This window comes from Manacus candei, unplaced genomic scaffold (assembly GCF_025592945.1).
Source record: "Manacus candei isolate 608988 ecotype Guabito, Panama unplaced genomic scaffold, ASM2559294v1 h1tg000019l, whole genome shotgun sequence".
NCBI lineage: Eukaryota > Metazoa > Chordata > Aves > Passeriformes > Pipridae > Manacus > Manacus candei.
Window position 1 is genome coordinate 7509449 of NW_026138067.1, and position 20822 is coordinate 7530270.

At 36.5% G+C, this 20822-nt stretch overlaps 1 protein-coding gene across 1 annotated transcript in view; it reads right to left on the reverse strand.

Annotated features, from left to right (window-relative positions):
* The window catches only part of ANGPT1 (angiopoietin 1), a 159368-nt gene that overhangs the window by 40210 nt on the left and 98336 nt on the right, over nt 1-20822 (reverse strand). Inside the window, exon 6 of the mRNA XM_051785177.1 lies at nt 17155-17256. Coding sequence (XP_051641137.1) covers nt 17155-17256 — 102 coding nt within the window. The remainder of the gene's footprint in view (nt 1-17154; nt 17257-20822) is intronic.

A 20822-nucleotide genomic window follows, 5' to 3' on the forward strand; every position in this document is an offset into this window, starting at 1 on the left:
ACTAATATGTAAGATGTAGGAATGTCATGAAGTTCAACTGATATTTGAGAGGGCAGTTGAGGTTATCAGTTGAAAATCATTTTCCAGTTACATGATATTAATAGTATGGTGCTGTATTTGCACATCCTTCAGTGTGAATATTGGACATAGTTATATTCTATAATACATTTCATATGGTGTCAAACCTAGTTATCATTAAGACAAATCAAAACAGATTTCTATACATTATAAAAGATTAAAAACAGTTTACATTAGCATAGATTATAAACCAAATTCAAGCTAGCTGTAGGTGATAGCTCATGTCTTAGTCTTTAAAGGAGAATGGACAATACCTTTTCTGTCAAGTATCTGCCACAACTAACGGAGGGAAGTTTGTAATTTAAAATTCCCTTCTGTATACAAGATCTACTGGACAGGTCAGTGCCTGTTCCTATACACTGTCCTAAAGCACAGGAGAGGATATCGTAACTCTATTTTCTAAAAATGAAAAATAAACAGCAGTAGAATATTTAAGGTACTTAACTCTCTTCACATTTCATATATTCAGATGATCTTATTTCCAGATAGGCAAACTATATAATTTTCAAACATGGAAAAATAATAATGAAGGAAAAAGTATAATCAATTTTCAAAATGTATTCCTCATCATGGCCAGTCTTCGCGAACGAAGATTTGGGAAAGGTCTTTACCCTTCGAGCCTGCGCAGTGGATTTTTTAGGTGAGACACAGTGTGCGCTGAACTGAGCCCACCCTTTAATCCTAAGGTTCATCTGCCAGGGCTGAGTGAGCTTGGACGGTGGTAGAGAGGTCCTCAGGACGTAGGTTTGTTTAGAGTGACCTTCTCTTGGATGGATGGCCTTACAGGGCTGACGAGCTCCATCTGCCCAGAGGAGTTCCCTGACCGGGAATCGAACCTGGGCCACGGCAGTGAGAGCGCTGCATCCTAACCACTAGACCACCAGGGGGCCCCAAATGTATTCCTAGACCTATGTTTTTGTGCATTTTCCAGGTTTTAAGTTGTTTAAATTGTAGTGAATATTTTACTACTTTAAGATTAAAGATTCATTTAATGTTATTAATTTATCTACTATATATTAGAATTATTTTTCTTCATAAAGTATTAGTTCATACCTGAGAACTCCTAGTTCCATTTCTCATTTTCCTTTTCTTTCTCTTTAAACAGTAGAAATTATTTTAAACCATAATATTTACTTGTGAAGAACTAGTCCAACATGACTGTTCTTACTCATATTTCTTAAGATAGGAAAAATGGAATGAGAAATCTTCTGATTTGCTTACAATGATATTCTAGGAGCATTTTAGAAGACCTTGTGGAAATTTCCTGATCAAATTAAATGAAAGATTGGATTATTTCCAGAAAGTACATATTTTTAAAAGGGTTAAAGTAAAGAGATTTCCTTGGGACTAAAAGTTAGATAAGGAGAAATGTGGCTGTGAGACACATTGGCAAGACATTGGTCTTCTCTATATACTGTTTCAGTCACTCCTAACGTGGGATGAAAGCATTGAAAGTAGAATCCTCTCTCTCTTTTTTCATAATTGCATTGCTCTGGCTCCAGATCTGATTCGTTGGGTCCATTGCCTCCCCAGCGGCCATGTGGTAGCACAGTTAATACTCAGGCAACGCATAGGTATATTAGCTTCAAACTTCTAAAGAAATTTAATTTAAAAAATTTAGAAGCTTAGAGGTTTGACTGGACCAAAAAATAAATAATAGAGGGATTTTTGTTATTGTTGTTATTCCTCCAGGGAATTACATCAGAAAGTACTTTACTCAGGAGTCATTTTTTTTTCGCTACCCTACCTAAGCTAATAACAATATTTGGTGACTCACTGATACTAGAGGCTAAGACATGCCCCTTTTGGTTACACTGAGTACATTAGTTTATGTTTTGAATAAGCATCTCTGCTTTTTGGTTCAAAGACCATCAAGTGATACCTATGGACAAAGTGTGTTTAATCTGGAAGAACTGAAATTCAGTAATCTGTGGCAAGTCTCAGAGAAGTCTCAAACTGAAATATGGGAGGATACTATTAGTTGGCTTTTTCCTTTATGTTATTTCATTATATCCCTTTCTCAAGAAGACTATTTCCTACATAAGTCTCTGTAAATACTGGCCATAGCTAATACTGGTGATATCTTGCTTTGAACACATCCATCTTCCAGTGTGAGCTCCTGCTCCTCAAGCTTTCCCATTATGATGCTTCTGTTATCTTTCACCTACTGCTTTGATGGCAGTCGCAATCATATTTGGCTTCACACATTGTTCTTAAAATACAAGAGCTGATTCCTCACCTGTATAAACCCTGCCTACAGCTGACATACTCTTCTATAGTTATCACCATTTTCTATCTGTTCCTTCGATTCTTTCCATCTTCTTGCCTTGTCTCTCTACCCTGTGACTGTTACACATGGTGTCTCCTGTTCTAGCATCTTTGGCAGTGTCATACCACAGGAGTCAGTGGTTTGTCTCTGACATCTTCTGTTACCACTGGTAACTGCCACTTGTTTCAGAGGAAGGCAAAATATGCTCTGCATTGACTACCTAATGGGAAGTTTGTTTCTCTAAAATGCAGAATGTAGAAGTGTAACACAGTCATTTATATATCAGTCAAAGTGAGTTTCTTTGCAGTCTACATGGATTTTATTCACAAAAGATATATAATTATCATCATCATCATCAACTGTCTTTCTTTAAAGGAAGATTTTCAGGAAATTCTCTCTCCCTTTTTCCCAGTGCTGGAAAGTTGAAGAGACTCCCCTTTGAACTGTGGCTTTGTTGAATTATATATGTCTTATCTTATTTGGATTACAGCCTATTCAGAATGTAATACATGTAGCTTTTTTAACATTATGTGTTCCCATATGTATTCTATAGAAACTCCAGACACCATATATAATTATTCTGAAATAACAATTTTTATTCTTTGTATTTACATTTCCATCTCCCTTTTCACACCTGTTATTATACTAAGATGAAAATCTTTCACTAGGTGGCTTGCTCTCCTGACCCGAGGAAATGAAGCTTCAGCAATACAGAACAGAAGGAATATACAAAGGAGTATTAAAAATTCTGAGGAAAGCCATCACACTAGTTATGGAAAAATGAATCTTACTGTAAGGGGCTACAATATCGAAACTCAGATTAGAAATGCAACCAAGGAAGTAAGTGGGATATAAAACATAGCTCTAAGAAAGGAATGTTCCTAAGGAGAAGTAATGTACTTTATTAAACACCTAATATGGATGGAAAGAAATAAACAAACAAACAGGCACTCAAATCTTTCATAGATCTAAACCAGAGAGAAGCAGTACATTTCTGTAGGCACAGAGTTGGCAACAATTTCTTCAGGTATAATTTTATTATGCCAAACTCAACTGTTTCCAACCTGTATTTAGTCTGCAGTTTACTGCCTATATTTCAGAGCTGAAGAAAGACTTGCATGCGTGCTGTTTTTTTCCAGATACTTTGGCTGACTTAATAACAACAGAGCTCTCCTTTTTTATATCTTACTTAGATTGTCTCTACTACAAGAACACTAATACTTTGATGAGATATGTAAGCTTTTGTTTGCAGAACAGAATGATGAAATATTAGCCAACCCCCCTCAAAAAAAATTATTTAATTTTGCATTTCCATTTCTAACACAGAGGGTGCCAAAGAAAGTGGTTGTGCTTGGTTCTTCTGATTTACCTTCAAGATCTTTAGCTTTCAAAGTACATTGTAGAATTTTGTCTTCAAGCACAAAATATTTTTTTCTTTTCTCAGCCAGAAAACTTTTTTGTGCAATACTTTTTGAACACCTTTGAGGTTGGGTTAAAATTACACAAACCTGAACTTCAACAAGGTTTCAGTAGAACTGGTGTCTGTGATGGGAGAAAGGCTGAAGCAGAAGCTCAGCAGTTGCCTATTCCAATTGCCTATAAGGACATGCAGAGCAGCTGGTCAAGTGCAGATGCTGAGCATGTATTGCCTCAGAGGATCCTTAGACATCTGGGAGAGATTTCAGGGACATAAAAGGGGAACTTTAGCTTCTGCCACAGAGAATCTTAGAAAATAATAGGGATTCAGGAGACTATTAGTAATAAGAATGAGAGTTCCATGTGGGACACAGGACAAAAATCCACAGAAAAGCAGACATCATTAATTCTGCTGTTAATGAGAGAATTCAGTAATCGTTCATTAATTAAAATTCAGTAATGAAATCCAAGCATTTTAGTTTATACTATACCACTTAAGTTTATACTTCTGCTCAAATTTGTGGGACCCCAAGTGATAAGATGCCCACAGCCTTGCCTAAGACCATGCTTGTCATCTTTGGACAAGAAGTTTGGTTTTGAGAATGCCCTAGGGCACAGAGTTAAATCGTAAAATTTAACCTTAGAAGTCACCTATTGCAGACCCAAAGCTGTCATTAAATGTGTTTACTTCCCAGTACACATATACACTGTCAACACACTTGTTGGTTTTTGCACTCATATCACTATAGTAAATACTTCCAAAATTATTTGTGTTAAAGTTTTGTGCCTAACCTCAAGGAAGTACATGAGGTGATCCAAGTTAGCCTCAGCTATCAATCCACTAGGAAAAGGAACATCTGTATTTCATGAATGCGTTTGCTATTAACTATATTTTAAGTCCCTCTGAAACCCAGTGTGTTGTAAGCACTGTTCCAAAATTGTATTTCAAATTACTAAGAGACACTATTTTTTCATTATCTTTCTATATTTTGTTCATTATATGTTTCCAAATAGAGAGATTAATTCTTTAAACTTTAGATTTTTTTCCAAAAATACTCGATTTTGCTTTTCCCTAGAAGTTTGCATAATATTTTGGGATGATTGGAAAATCAGAGGCTTTAAGTTCCCAAAAGAGTGTTTAGTGCAATAGGGAAAGATCAGAAATTTCCAGAAGTTCTCAGAATTCTCCTTCATTTTCCTCATTAGCACTCTATGGAAGCTAGGACAATATAGCAGGGAAATATGCTTGCATTATAATAATATGCTCTCTTAAGTGTCCACTACTAGTCACAAATAGAATACACAAATCTTCGTGCTGACCTAACATGGATTATTATAATGTTTCATATTATTCTTCATAAAGAGAAAACATTTATATTTTTCCTGCTGAAAATTGCATTAAGATCATATTTTGGCAAATGTTGATCTGAAACGCGATATAAAAATCACCAAAAATTAGTAATTTTTTTCCCCTAGGCTTTTTCATTGAAGAATAATAAGGTGATGTTTTGTACTATATTTAGAGTAGGTTGTTCTTGTAGATGTGATAACATTTATTTTCAGAGAAAAAAAACCCCATAATATAGAACCTTACTGACAATTTTAAAACTACTTATGTGCCACGATGAAGCAAAGGTGTTTTCTGGTTCTTTATAAGTATATAGTAGATTCTGTAAATTCTGACATAGTACCCAACTTTTGTGAAAAAAAAAAAAAAAAGAATAAAATATATAAACATAATTTGTTATCCTTTGTATGGATTAGAGTACTTCAAACCAGGAATCAAGGACAAAAATACATGATTGTACAATATTTACTCTAGATGACATCTGAGTTCTACATCAGCTCATTTCCAATTGCATGGTGATTACCAGAATCAAAACTTCTAAAGCAGTCATGAAAAACAAAGAAACAGAATTCAATGCTCTTAAGAATTTACAAAGTTGATTCTTATTCAAAAATAATAAGCAGGGTGCAAAAGAATTTTATTAGCTTTGGCAAAATCTGTAAGAGTATTCTGCTTGAATCATGCTGCTCCAGATTCATTAAACAATTATCTCTCTTATTTTATTTATTTTGTCTGATAAAGCTCACAGGAAACTTTGACTTTTTATAGACAAAACAAAATTGAAACCAGACACAGTCAATATATCCTATGGGTTCATCTTCTGTCAGACAATTCACTGAATAAAGTAGATAATAATTCAATGTTTTGCAGTAACAATGACTTTCCAGAAGCCATAAAGAATATTCAGTTCCCTTTGCCTTAACTGAGAATGTGGAATGGATTTTCTTTAAGACAATTTCTAGAAAAGGTTTGTATACATTTTTGTATACTTGTATAATTTCATTTCCTTCACACTGAATTATTCATTATGTTATTCGAAATAAAGATATGGTCTACAGAAATTATTTCAATTTCCTCAGATGACAAATGTGTTAAATAATGTTAACTTAAAAGAGTATGGGAAAACAATGCTAAATATTCAGATTTTTTTTTTTTACTAGAAAATGCTAACAAACGTTTGTTGACAAGTTTTAAAAAAATGTTTAGATTAAAGCCAGAGGTACCTTCTAAAAAGACTAAAACAAAAACTAAACTAAACAAAAACTAAGCTATTGTCAGTTTAAATGAAGAGCTAGATGTCTGTCTAATTATTCGAAGTTTGAAAAGTGCCTCAAAACCTTGTTCATAACCTGCATCAATTCAGGCTGTTGCACTTCATTCTAGACCAAATATATTAGTAGACATACAGAAATTATGTTCACTTTTTATTTTTTCCTTCTCAAACACACACAGTATCAGTAGCAGCAAAATTCCTGATGAAGAAGAATCACAGTGACAGAAAGCATATTTGAAGTGCAAACCTTGCACAAAGGTTACCTCTGGTTAGGCAATGAGCCCAAAAGAGCTCAGTTTTCTCCATACATATCCTACATGTAAAACAACTAGTACATCTGAAAATAGGAGACTTTCTTATTGAGACAATCTTTCTCACTCTAGGACAAGGGGATTCTAGGAATGTACAGACACTTAGTGGGGCTCCCAATAAGAGCATGCCAGGGAGATAGATATATTTTAAAGAAAAGGAAACTAAATTTTTCCATATCATCTAAGAAAGAAAAAATTTGAGCTTAAAATTATTTAAGCTTAAGATAACTCTTTTAGTATTTGCAAAGAAATAAATGGTATGTCTTAGGGCTAAAAATTTAAAATGAAATAAAAAAGTCTTTAAAAAGAGTATTTTTGTTTCATTTCATGCAAAAAAGAAATACTTTGGAGAGGTAGGACCTAATTCTCTTTTCCCAATACACTGATTAATCTCAAATAGCAAAGATGAGCATGACTAAGAGCACAGATCCTGAAGGAAAGATCAAGAGCCTGTATGTGAGTTTGAGCAGTGACTTGAATTTAAGTCCCATAATCTGTCTAAATAGAACAAGCATCAAACTTATGGGTTGCCCTTGAATCTTTTGCTTTGGTTCAACTGCTACACTAAACCCTTAAACAAGAATAAAAGATGACTGATGACAGAGTCAAAAAGTTACAGTTCTAATTCAACATGAGCCCCAAAGTGAAGAGTTGCTCCAATGAGTTCCAAATGGAGCAGATCAGACAGGAGATGCTCCTCCCTGTGGAGAATGCTCTTACATGATGAGAGCACACAACTTTCATTTGGGAAGAACTCTGCTACAATTCTACTAAATTTTCAAGTCACAAATCTTAAAAACAACCTCACAGAATCTCACCTGGCTCTTCTAAAACAGTGTTTCCATCTTTTGGTTAGAAAGATTCTTTAATGACATTAATCTTTCTCATGGTGCTCTGCTGCTCAACAGGCTGTTAGTATAACTAGGCTAAATCTTGATATCATTACACAAAACTTACTATGTAACAGTCTTTGAAAGACTACATGAGTCTTATCAGCATAAAATTAATGGTGTTAAATTGAAGCATTGGTGGCAAAGTAGGCACAAGTATGTAGCCATGTGTCAACACAACACTTGAAACTGATGTTAATCAGTAATACTTTCATGGGAAAGGCTGTGCTGAGTGTAACACATTTAAAACACAACTGTGCTCCAACAAAAAATTTTGTTTAATTTTACATCCAAGTGTATTCTCCAAAATGAAAAAGATGCCTCCTTGTGCAGTAAGATCTCTGTTGCCCAGTCTAGTGATCCAACCCTCTCTGAACAAAATATTGTTTCATTCTTGCTCCCTGGGATCATTTTGTTGAAATGCACACTGTAGATTAAGCCTTGGTCAGGACCAGAAGAGTTTCATGAGGATATTTTCATAAAACTGAATACAGTTTTTCACCACCTCAATATCGTACCTATCTCTACTGGACATGCTGGATTTAGATCTCAGGAGAAGCAGAGAACACGCTGACTATTTTTATAGAACTGATGAAAGTGACAATTATCTGAGTAACAGTTTCAGTCAGAAGTGCCTGTTTATTAAACTAGCATGACATACCATTCTTTATCATGAAGGGGTGGGTCTCTATTGAAAGGCGTTACTCACATAATATCTTAATACACATTCCACTCACCAAAAATCATTTCCTTATATCCAAATAACTTGGTAAATGTGTGAAAGAAACAAATTACTTCCATATCATTTACCCTAGTCCCTTGAAGTAAACGATTTTTTTCAGATGTAAAAAAGTTACAATTTTGAAGCATACTATAATAAGAAATGTATTTGTTATTATATGTTATAGAATTATACATGTCTTAAGTGTGGGGTTTTTATCTCCTTGAACTCATAACTCACTCTAATAAGTTATTCGGTCAACACATTAATTCAACATCACTACCATTCCCAGCCTGACTGGTTTGCTTACACTACAGAAGCAATGTAACTTCTGTCTTTTCCAAGGACATGCATTCTCTAGTTTTTGCCTTTCTCACAAATCAATCCTATTTTCAAATCCTTCACTTTTGCAAGAGAGACCATGCTGATATTGCAAGGCACTTTACAGACTACTTCACATTACTTGCAGGGAAAAAACATGAAGCTGTTCCTGCTGAAGAAATCATGAGATTCATCTTCAGCTACTAGCTAGATGTATGGATGTAGTACTAATAATAATGTCTCTCTAAGTTCTTTGAACCAATAATCCTTTCCCTGACAAGTGTTTCACTAAGCCACAAGGGGAAGAAGAAGCTGTGAAGAATGCCCTGAACAACCTTTACTGCTCTGCTAAGCATAAGAAAGCAAACAAGAAAAGCTCCTATGCTAACAGGTCTAAAACCAAAGCAGTCCTGTGCCAACTGCCATTTGGAATGGCCCATTACCCATCACTGGTTGGGCATTATATGTGGATGTCATTTGGGTAATACCAAAACTCCACTAAAATTTTGTGATGAGGATCTTGTGTCACAAAACTGTTCACACACACAGGCCATGGCCCTGTTCAGTGTGCTAGTACAGGTATGACCTAGTAGTTGAGAAAGAAGGAATGAGTCACATAAGAGAAGGATCCCCATCCACTGGATGGCTCCTGTGCAAACCAGTCAAACACTAAAGTTCTCATTAGAAGGAAGACATGAGTTCTTATTATAAAATATAATGAGCGATCTATGAAGAGCAGCTTCATATGTTTGCACTTGGAGTGATCCTTCATAGCCAAAAAATTCAGGACTAATAACAGTGAAAGTGAAAATTTATGTCCATGTAAGATCAACCAACAATAATACTTTAAGGTTTACATATCTGACCATATGTACATTAGGTGTAATATTTTGTTACTTTGCCTTTATTTCTTTCTGTTACTCTTTGTGACCTAAAACTAAATTACTAGAATATAGTTCATTCCAAAATCAATGGAAGAAACCTCTTACTGTGATAAAACCACTACTGGCCTGTTGTAGCGAGGAATCTCTGTCTAGTATACATGTGTACAATTTTGTAGACAGAGATAACAATCTGAATAGCCCCCCTGTAATCCAGGAGGAAACAGTTAGTGACCTGCTGAGCCACTTGGATCCCCACAAGTCTATGGGACCAGATGGGATCCACCCAAGGGTGATGAGGGAGCTGGTGGAAGAGCTCACCAAGCTGCTCTCCATCATCTACCAACAGTCCTGGCTCACTGGGGAGCAAATGGATTGGCAAATGTCACACCAATCCACAAAAAGGGCCGGAAGGAGGACCTGGGAAACTACAGACCCATCAGCCTGACCTCAGTGCCTGGTAAACTTATGGAGCAGATCATCCTGGGTGCAATCACACAGCACCTACAGGATGGACAAGGCATCAGACCCGGTCAGCACGGGTTTAGGAAGGGCAAGTCCTGTCTGACCAACCTGATCTCCTTTTATGATCAGGTGACCCACCTGGTGGATGAGGGGAAGGCTGTGGATGTGGTCTACCTGGTCTTCAGCAAAGCCTTTGATACCGTCTCCCACAGCATACTCCTGAAAAAGCTGCAACCCATGGCTTGGACAGGGACACTCTCTGCTGGGTTAGGAACTGGCTGGATGGCCGGGCCCAGAGAGTGGTGGTGAACGGTGCTGCATCCAGTTGGCAGCCGGTCACTAGTGGTGTCCTCCAGGGATCAGTGTTGGGCCCAGTTCTGTTTAATATCTTTATCAATGATTTAGATGAGGGGATTGAGTCCACCATCAGCAAATTTGCAGATGACACTTAGTTGGGGGGGAGTGTCAATCAGCTGGAAGGCAGGAGGGCTCTACAGAGGGACCTGGACAAGATGGAGAGATGGTCTGATTCCAGTGGGATGAGGTTCAACAAGGTCAAGTGCCAGGTCCTCCACTTTGGTCACAACAACCCCCTGCAGTGCTACAGGCTGGGGACAGAGTTACTGAAGAGCAGCCAGGCAGAAAGGGAGCTGGGAGTTTGGATTGACAGGAAGCTGAACATGAGCCAGCAGTGTGCCCAGGTGGCCAAGAGGGCCAATGGCATCCTGGCCTGGATCAGGAACAGTGTGGTCAGCAGGACCAGGGAAGTGATTCTGCCCCTGTACTCAGTGCTGGTGAGGTCTCACCTGGAGTACTGTGTCCAGTTCTGGGCCCCTCAGTTCAGGAAGGATATTGAGGTGCTGGAGCAGGTCCAGAGAAGAGCAACAAGGCTGGTGAAGGGACTCAAGCACAAGTACTGTGAGGAGAGGTTGGGAGAACCTGTGGGAGATGGGGTTGTTTAGCCTGGAGAAGAGGAGGCTCAGACATCACTCTCTACAACTACCTGAAAGGAGGTTGTAGCCAGGTAGGGGTTGGTCTCTTCTCCCAGGCTATCAGTAAGACAAGAGGGCATGGCTTTAAGTTGTGCCATGGAAGGTTTAGGTTAGATATTAGGAAGAAATTCTTTACAGAGAGGGTAATCAGGTATTGGAATGGGCTGCCCAGGGAGGTGGTGGATTCTCCATCCCTGGAGGTTTTTAAGATGAGACTGGATGAGGCACTTGGTGCCATGGTTTAGTAACAATAACGGTAGTGGATCAAGGGTTGGACTTGAGGATCTCAGAGGTCCCTTCCAACCTGGTTGATTCTATGATTCTATGATTCTGTGATTTTTCACATGATGATAAAAGTTTCCTAATTTTAAATTCCTGTCAAAATTACAAATCATTAACTGAAAAGCTGATGAGTGTTTTAATTCCTGTGAACAACAGCAGCATCTTCTTAAATCTCCCTAACACTAGTTAGGTGAAGCTAGTTCCAGTGGCGATTTCAATGCTTGATATCCTGTGAACCCAGGGAGCTGCATCATATGCTTGCAGTGGAATATACTTTTTATCTCCAGTAATCTCTTTTCTTTAGTTTTCAGGAAAAAGTTTGACATAAATAAAGATCCAAAAAACGAACTTTTTACAAATGCTTTTAATGTGGAATAGTGGCAGAAAGATTGGTACTACCACCTTTAGCACCTGTTTGATACTATTTGATACTATTCGAGTTCCCGTTTAAAGAACAGAGGAATATGGCTGTCAATGGCTGCCTATGCAAGAAATGTGAAGATTTTGTGGCCATAACAATGCATAACATACTTTAAAGAGTTATAATACAGAAAAGGATTAAAAAATAATTCAGAATATTTAGCTTTAACAAAACTGAGAATTATGGAAGATATTGCTTCCGCAATATGAGCTTCCAAATTATGAACAAATTTATTTTTTTCTGTCAAGAACATTCTCCTCAGCCAAGTCATATGGTTTATGTAATTTTTGTTTAAAAAAACCCACCCACATCTGAAGTTATTTTGCAGTAAAATAGTGGAACCAGAATCAAGAAGCTTACAAAGAAATTCTAAAATGTGCCTTGTGCATTTTTACGCAGTCATCCTCCCCCCTCAAAAAGAATGTGATAAACATCATAATCTAACGACTGAAAGAGGTTGGAGCTCTGTCTGTAGTTTGATTCTTCAAGTATTTGGGGAGAAAAAAAGAACCTGAACACTATTTTTAAATGGGTAAAACTACAACAGAGAAATATCCATCACCAATTAATGCTCTAAGAGGGAACAGTACAACAGCTCAAGGTTTTGTCTCTTTGTTCAAGTCAAACACAATATTAACTTCACAAAATGGTGAAGACCTATCTTGAATGAGAAAAATATACAACTTAGTATTGCTACTGAAGCAATTAGGAACAAAAAACCTGTCAGAGTTTAAAGGCAAGAAAGGTGGGCAGTAAGAATGATAACAAAACTGAAAAATGGACCTGAAACTTTCACAAGAGAAAATAAAATAAGGCTCACAAGAGATGGAGTAAAAAGAATTAGGAGGCCACATTCTAAAACAGAAGTTTAACACTTTGCAAACAAAAATTAAATATAGCATCTGGAAATTTTTGGAATTAACTGAACAATGGCACTAAGAAATAAAATCTTTGTTGGAATGGTAGCTCTTATTATGTATAATTCAAGCATGTAGGACTTGCAAGGACTAGTGGGATGAAAGCATGTGGTCACCAACAGCCTGACTGTCACAAACAAGAAGGTCTTCCAGAAAATGAGTGGGACCTATGTCCAAACTAGAGCTTACTCAGAGAAGTGAACTGTAGGAAATATGTCAAACAGTTCAAAGAGGTTTTCAGCTGTTTTTTAAGTAAGCAGAAGACACGGATGTCAAAACTTGACATACTAGCTAAAATTTACTGAGAGTCAAAGGAAAGTCAGATCGTTGCAGATAACGTGATAGAAATACCCACGAGAATTGCATCCAGAAATACTTCCTGAGAAAGTTCTGGTGACTACCTCTGTGGTCTGGCTCGGTCTGTGAAGAATTTAAGCTATAGAAGAGCATTGGTACTATGGAGATAGCCATCAATTTGACAAAACAGCTTTAAGGAGAATAGAAAAAGAAGAAACCTCACCAGAAATGGAAGTGGTTTTGTAGCTCTTCTGGATTTTGTGCTCTTCAGGCACACATGAATGTTATTGATGACTTCTGAAACGAGTTGGCAGCAGACTTGTTTTAAGCACTGAACTGTTGTTGGACTCTGATGTTAATCAGGAACATGAAATTAAAAGAATGTGGAATTTACCACTGAATATCATTCTTGCCTCAAAGAAATCAAATGAAAAAACAGCTGCTGATCAGAAAGGTAGGAGATTGTTGCCATAAAACTTAGAAATTCATCTCAAAGTCTACTATGTACAAGTGATCCTAATCTAGCTCATGACATTATAAATAACAAAAAAAAAAGCGATAGCTTTCCTTCATCAGTGAAAGGAAAATAGCAATACTATAGCAATTAAGACAGACAGTACAATTAAATACTGACATGCAGGGAAAAAAAAAAACCTGCTAGAAAAAAGATTGTTGTGAGCTGGCCAAGGCATGCAATTTCAAATACCTATTGAGAGTTTTTATCCGATGACAGAAAGCAAGAAAGTAATCTTAAAGGTCTGAGGAAGCCCTCAATAGACTTGACCCCTAAGAAGCCCCCCTAAGAAGTTGATAGTGAATGTTGAGCTATCAAGTGTGGAAAAAATACTGTGAATTTCATGGGAATTATTAAACTAGACACGTTAAAAGGCTAGAGAATAGGGAATCTAATACTCCATCACCTAATTTGGCAAAAATGGAGACAGTCACTGGGAAAGGTACATTCATCCAAGAACTGAAAACTGGAAAATTATCAAGAAGATTTGATAGCCAAGTTAGCACATGAACTAACAATTTACTTGGATTTCATTATTGCTAATGACTGCCTAATAAGTGCCAGAAACCATGTCTTAGAAAGTAAGCTCGTGGAAAACCCCCCTTCTAAAAGGGTTTTAGATTTGCAGATGGCAAGCAATAGTTTTTTAAATTATATTCTCCTCTAGAGATCAAAACTCTTAATAGTGTTTTATATTCCCTCCTCATGCAAGGAAATATGAAAAATGGTTGAAACTTGCTTCAGGGTTGAAGTTTGCTTCAGTGTGATCTTACCTGCTGTTATAGAAATTATTCATTGTTTCACTTCAATTTTTTTCCAATAAGCAACAAGCAGTATAACAGAAAATTCATTGCAAAATGGGGCAGAACAGATGTAGTAGGTACTGATAAGAAAAGGATGGGAGGATGAACTTAAGCGGTTTCCTCTGAATTTATTCCGATTACTACTGAATGTACAAAACTGAAATGGCTCAAGAGGTTTCATAGTCAGAAATGAGTTCAAAGGTGCAAAATACACTGCACAGTGAAAGATTAATAACAAAACTGAAGAATACTGTTAAGCACATATGCCCCTAAACAAGAAGGTGGTATAACCAATCATGCATAACAGTAAATCTGCAGAAAAGCTTTTGTATTTATTACCTATTGGTTTAGATACTGAGGAAAGTGTAACTTTGTTTTCCAGAGTGGAGATTGAATGCCAGTGGAAATAGAGCCAAAAGAACAAGGAGGAAAAATTAGTACCCCTATTGCTGTAGTAGCACTGACTTTGTAGCAATTTATGGATGGATGAAGTTGTATACTTCCTCCTTTCAAAAGATTTATGGCTACTTTATCTCTGACTTAACCTATTTCCTGTGTTGGTGTCTGGAATAGGAATTGAAGTACTTCCATGTAAGCTGAAAGTACCAGCATGAAACTGCATCAAAGACAATGACTGCCTTGTTTTCAGGTGATTCTTGTAATCCAGCACTGCTGTCACTCATCCTTGCAGAGATTATTCCACGTGCATCCTTTCCAAGTAAGGATCTCATCTTAGAGTCAGAGCATATCTGAACAGCCTCCTGAAACTGGAACAGTCAATAAATTGTGAGGGCTCCAGTGGTAGTACTGACTGGTGGCCTGGAATCCTGTCCAGCTCAGAAGCTGGCAATCAGTACTTTCTTTAACTTAAAAGATTCAACAATTTTCCAGTTTCTTTTCCAATAAGAACTAAATGCACTGAAAATAAAAGCAGCCCCAGAGACATATTATTACTGTTATTATATTAGGATGAAATTATTAGAAATGAACACAGAGAAGATCTTAACAAATCTGGAAAGCTGCATCTGAAGTACAGGCTGAGAGAATGCATATTAAGTTCAACCACTTCAAGTAAGATCAAGTACTATTGTATCCCCCACCACACAAACCACTTTCCATTGGAAGAAACACCAGGAAGGAGATGGGATGTGGTCCAACAGACACCATGCACCTTTTCTGAACAATCAAGGAATTAAATCAGTGGTGTTATTGCCTTGAAGCCCAAACACTGTCACATATCCCAGTAATATAGAGAACATCCATCAGCTTCTATCACTCAATATTCAATATTTGGTGTGATATGATAACTACTGAAGGGGGCCTAAGATAGTTACTTGGATAAATGGTTCATAGAAGCAGAGCAAGTCTAAATCCTATCTTGTTTCGCGACTTATAGGATAAGATATCAATAAAAGTCCGAAATAGATCCTTTTTATTTGATAGAAGCAAATGATGTCTTAGAATATTATATCATTCCTAAAGAGAAGCTAAATTAGTTCAGACTGCTTGAACTACACAAAACCAATATAATCTAATTCTGAACAGGTTCACACTATTGTAGAGGAAAATTAGAGGAAAATCTTTGACTACATGAAGGGATATATATGAAAAAGACCACGTGGGATAACTTTACAAAGAAGGGCTGTATTTATATAACTGCTAAGAAAAAGCACAAGAGATAAAATCAGAAAATCTCAATTACTGTGATATGTATAAATTGAAAATCCATATGTAGTGAATTACTTATGTTGCACATACAAATTCTAATTTCCTCATAACTAAAATTGGTAGGATCTTCAAATTTTGTTTCCCTCAAAATAAATTGATGTTTTATATTTTATTTGATTCTGCACCAAAATCAAGTAAAACAGTTTTTACATTATCTACATTATGAATTCTAAAAAAAGTTTCCAATTTGGCAATTCTATTAAAAAATATCTTCTTGTCATTTTAACATTACTTTTAGTTGATATATACTATGAAACAGATTATATCCTCTAGCTACCCACAGGAGCAGTGTCTGATCCAAATTATTATTTTTTATAATTTATATCTTCATGTAATAAAAAAATATTTTAAAAGCATCCATAAAATCAAAAATTAGATTTAGCTTCAATAATATATTAGGTTTATTTCTGAAATTGTAAGTTCTGTAACAGAACTTTTTCCCGCAGAAATTTTTACTGAATTGAACTTGCTTTTTTTTTTAAACATTTAAAATGCTCTCTTCACTTAGTGTTTTTTGAAAACTGTAGAAAAAAGACATTTCGCTGCCACACTGATAACACAGTACTGAAAATTTCACTAGGAATGTCATTGTAGTCCAAGCCAGTCCTCAGGGACTCAGAGAAAGGAGCTCCATCAGAAAGTATGAACAGGCAGCAAATGAAAAAAATGAGCAGTTATTTAGATTGCAGTAAATTTTTCTGAGTTGGCAAAAGGAAAACAGACTGCTTGAAGTCATGTCATATTTAATTTGGTAACTTATTTATTTTCTCATAATCCTATTTGAAGTATCAACATTTCCAGTACATGAAATTGATTGGCAGAGGTGCTGTATAACTTGGGATAAACCCCAGTAAGGATTTTCATTCCTGTCTGAGGTACTCCAAGTTCTGAAGGAGTTCCCCTTAGCTGAAAACATCCAAACACTAGAAACATCGTCACATGCCTATTACCACTTAACGTCACAGCAAGTCAAAACTCTGGCCTCACCTCATCTTTTATATCTCAGTTTCTGATCTCAAAGAAACTCTAAGACATGGGAAATAACACTCCACTAATTGAGTAAAAAGCATTTTCAAAAGTAACAGACATGAAAAAAGGTAGTTCATAAAAACTGCAGGACCACACCACATCACTATAAGCAGAACTGTCTACCTAAGACAATAGGAAGTAGTATTTGAAATCTGACATTGTATGAATTGTACAGCTATTGCACATTTTTCACCTTACCATTTTGTATTCTTTCCAGCTTTTCTGAAAATCCACACTCCCATCTTCTCGATGTTGTATAACTGTCCATCCTCCTCCTGCAATTTCCATATTGCAAAAGACCTACACAGTAAATAAATAAATAAATAAATAAATTGAAACACCCCCCCAAACAACCAATAAAACAAGCTTATGTGGGAACCCTGTCCTTTCAGCACATTACCCTAGAACATTTCCCCATCATTCCCCTCTACATCTTCAGCTTTCCCTTTCCCATTAACTCTATGTTCCTTTTCTATTTTCACTGCAGTGCCCCTGAAACCACTCTCTTCCTCTTAATAAATGAGTAATTCTTTCAGTATTAATAATGTTTTCTATAGCTTTTAGCAGAGTGTCATTTGGTCTAAGAAAGAATCTTCAGAATTCCTATAGAAAACACTCATCCAAGGAGTCTGGAATGTAGCACAGAGGAGGTTATTTTGTTTTGGTTTGAATTGTAATATTACCTACAGTTCCAGGCAGTGTCCCAAAATGGAACAGTTGATCTCAGATTAAGATGCCTTACAGTTGACAGAGAATATAGATAGAAACAGGTTCAAGACAAGTTCAGAAGTTAAGATCTACACAAATTCGAGGTTACTATCCAATTCAGTTAAATATCAATTTATCTTGCAGTTGACTAGAGAATCATATTCTACCCTCAGGAAAAATCACTGAAATTTCTCCTACTAATAAGCGCTGTCATAGTAATACTATGCAAGTGCTTTTGTTTTAATTTGCACCAGGCATGCCAAATGAAGTCCTTGTGAAGGTACAGGAAGGAAATAGAACACTGAACAGTCCAAACATGTGAATTTGACTTAGGGTAACCACAAGAAACCCCACAATTTTCTAGACAAACATTGTGGCCCTATTCCTTCTTCAGGGAAGACACTGTGAGTCAAAACATTTATCTACAGAATTTAATTTCTTTAGTTTGATTTACAGTGAGAATTTCTAAATTATGGATTTACTATATTTATAAGCCACTGCAAGCTCCCATGAATCCACTGCCAATTTTTAAAGCATTAAATCCTCAACCGTATTAAGACTATTCATTTTAAAGGTGCACATAAATTATGGGGTTTCGTACTAAAATATAATAAAATACCTATAAAAAGACTTCGATGTTTTCTGAATAATATATCAAATTGAAAGTGAAAACTATACAGTGAAAGAAAGGTTTGCCAGGAGCACATTTTTCACTATCACTATGTGGTCTGGCACTTTCCACAGTGGTAGACAGGAACAACTGCTGTATTAACAGGAGTTCCAAGCTGATTATAGATCTTCACTGTGCATAGCTCTAGACTTGTCTGTCCCAGACAAGGTCAAGGCACTCAGTCATTTAAACACCATTTAACATGTTCCAATACTTAACCTTCCATTAGAAAAGAAAAGGATAAAGAAAAGTGACTTTGAATTTGCATGTATATCTAGAATCTGAGTTTATAATTAATAAAATAACCTGATTCAGATTGAAAGACCATCCAAAATATTGCACTCTTGCCCTTCCTTAAATGCATGGGCAAAATTTCTCAAACTTCTAAAAGGCAAATATATGATTTTTTCTACTTATTTTAGCTTTACAAACTAAATTATAAAAAACTTTATAATAATCATTCAGAGATAAGCTCAATTTTAAAGAGAGTAAACAGAAGGCAGAGAATTACCACAAATTTCATTTTAAGTAAATGCACACTAAGGCGTTACAAGTCTACATTGTTTTCATGGAGCGACAAGTTCAAGACCAGCCATTTGAGATTCAGGGAATGCATTTCTCTTACGCAAAAACTGAGTCTGATGGTAACCATGCCAGAATGCCAGCTTCCACAGTATAAGGGGCTAGCATACTTTTAATGGGTTAAAATTCTTTCAGGTATGCTTCCTACCTTCCTTGGTAGGAAGTCCACAAGCAGAAATTATAGGGGGAGGAGTCGAAGGCCGCATTCATGGCAACAGTGGATGTTGCTTTTGCAGAGTCATAAAGACTCAGAATATATAGACCTCACTAGCAATTGATAACACTTTCAGTGCAGTGCACCCAGAAGTTGGTAAAAGTCATGCTTGTGAGAGCATTAGAGGAGACAGTGAGAGAGTCAATACATTGATCGAAGGGGAGATGTGGAGGTTCCATGTACAGTCAGAGCATCACCCCTGCCCTGCTTCTGCTCCCAAAGGTGATATGACTCCTTCCACTTCAAAATGGTGGTAACCTCACTCCCACTGCTCCTGTGTGCATCAGAAGTTTCTGCTTCCCCTATAGCTGACCCCATCTTTGCAGGGGACTGAGAGGACTCTTCTTTCACTATTGCTCAGGGACAATCATTTGTCCACATTATCAGACATTGTACATACACACATCAAAGTAAACAAACTAATTAGTTTAATAGTTAGTTCTATATTTTTCTCTTTCCATATCAAAAAAATGAAATATTATTAAGATTCTTTTAAACAGAAATTAATCACTAATTTTTGGTGCAGGGCTGGAAGACTAATGAACTAGATTAATGAACTGTTGAGTCTAGGAACATGAAACAATAATTGTAGTCTAAATTTTTAAGCATATAAAAATGAGATATATAAATGGTAGGGAGCTGTATGCATTAAGGATAGTTTTCTATGAATATATGAATGTAAAATCAACAAAACACTAGAACTGACAGTAACGTTTTTATATATGACAAGGGTATTTTCTACTGAATATGCGGATTCTAAAAAGCATCCCTTAGGAAACATAAAATGAAATGAAGGTATATTTTTGTGACCTGATGTATAAAATTACTTTGAATGAGTTAGTTGCTGGTGGCTGTGAGTATTACAGAAGGTAACAATATATTAGGTCTCTTAAGACATGTCAGGTTTGTGCATTGCATTGTGGTAATCCAGATAACTAATCTGGCTTTAAACAAGCAAGTACATCTCCATGGAGTACCTATCAGGATATTAGAGTAATCTAACTGTGTCTGCATGGTGCTACCTCTGGGCTAATTAGTCCTGTCACAGTGCTGAGTTGATACAATTTTGAAGCTATCTCAGCCAGAGTTAGTTCAGCTATCTGCACAGCACTACCTTGGAGAATGTTAAAATGACCTTAATGTCTGAAAAAAACATCTGTTAAAGCAATCACACTTCTCACTTGACTAACATGAACATGCCTGGGATCAGCTCTTGCTGTGTTATCAGTAGGGCAAGACAGAAACAGGTGGTAGCAGAAATGCCCTCAATGCGCAGAGACACGCACTCCCACATTTTCTTGCTAAAACAGGAACCATCCAGGAAAACATAATGCAGTTATATCAGCTGAGTTATGTTATCTGTATTGATTGATAACAGTGTCTGTAAACAGGGATATAGGGTAAACACAGGGTGGCTTCCATTGTGTCACTGTCCTTATATTGACGGTGAAGTGGGTTTAAGGTAAATATACCAGAAGCATCGGTGTCACAGTGCTTTCAGATAACCACTGGTTTTAATTGCAATCCAGCTTCTGAGCACGGTATACGATCTTCAGTAAGGCTAGGAAAAGCTACTGCCAATTGGTATATGCAATTTGGGCACAGGTGTTACCTCTCTTTTCTGAGTGGAACAGATTCTGCAGAATTGCTTTTTTTTTCTTATCCTGCTCAGTAACACTTAAAAGGATCTCT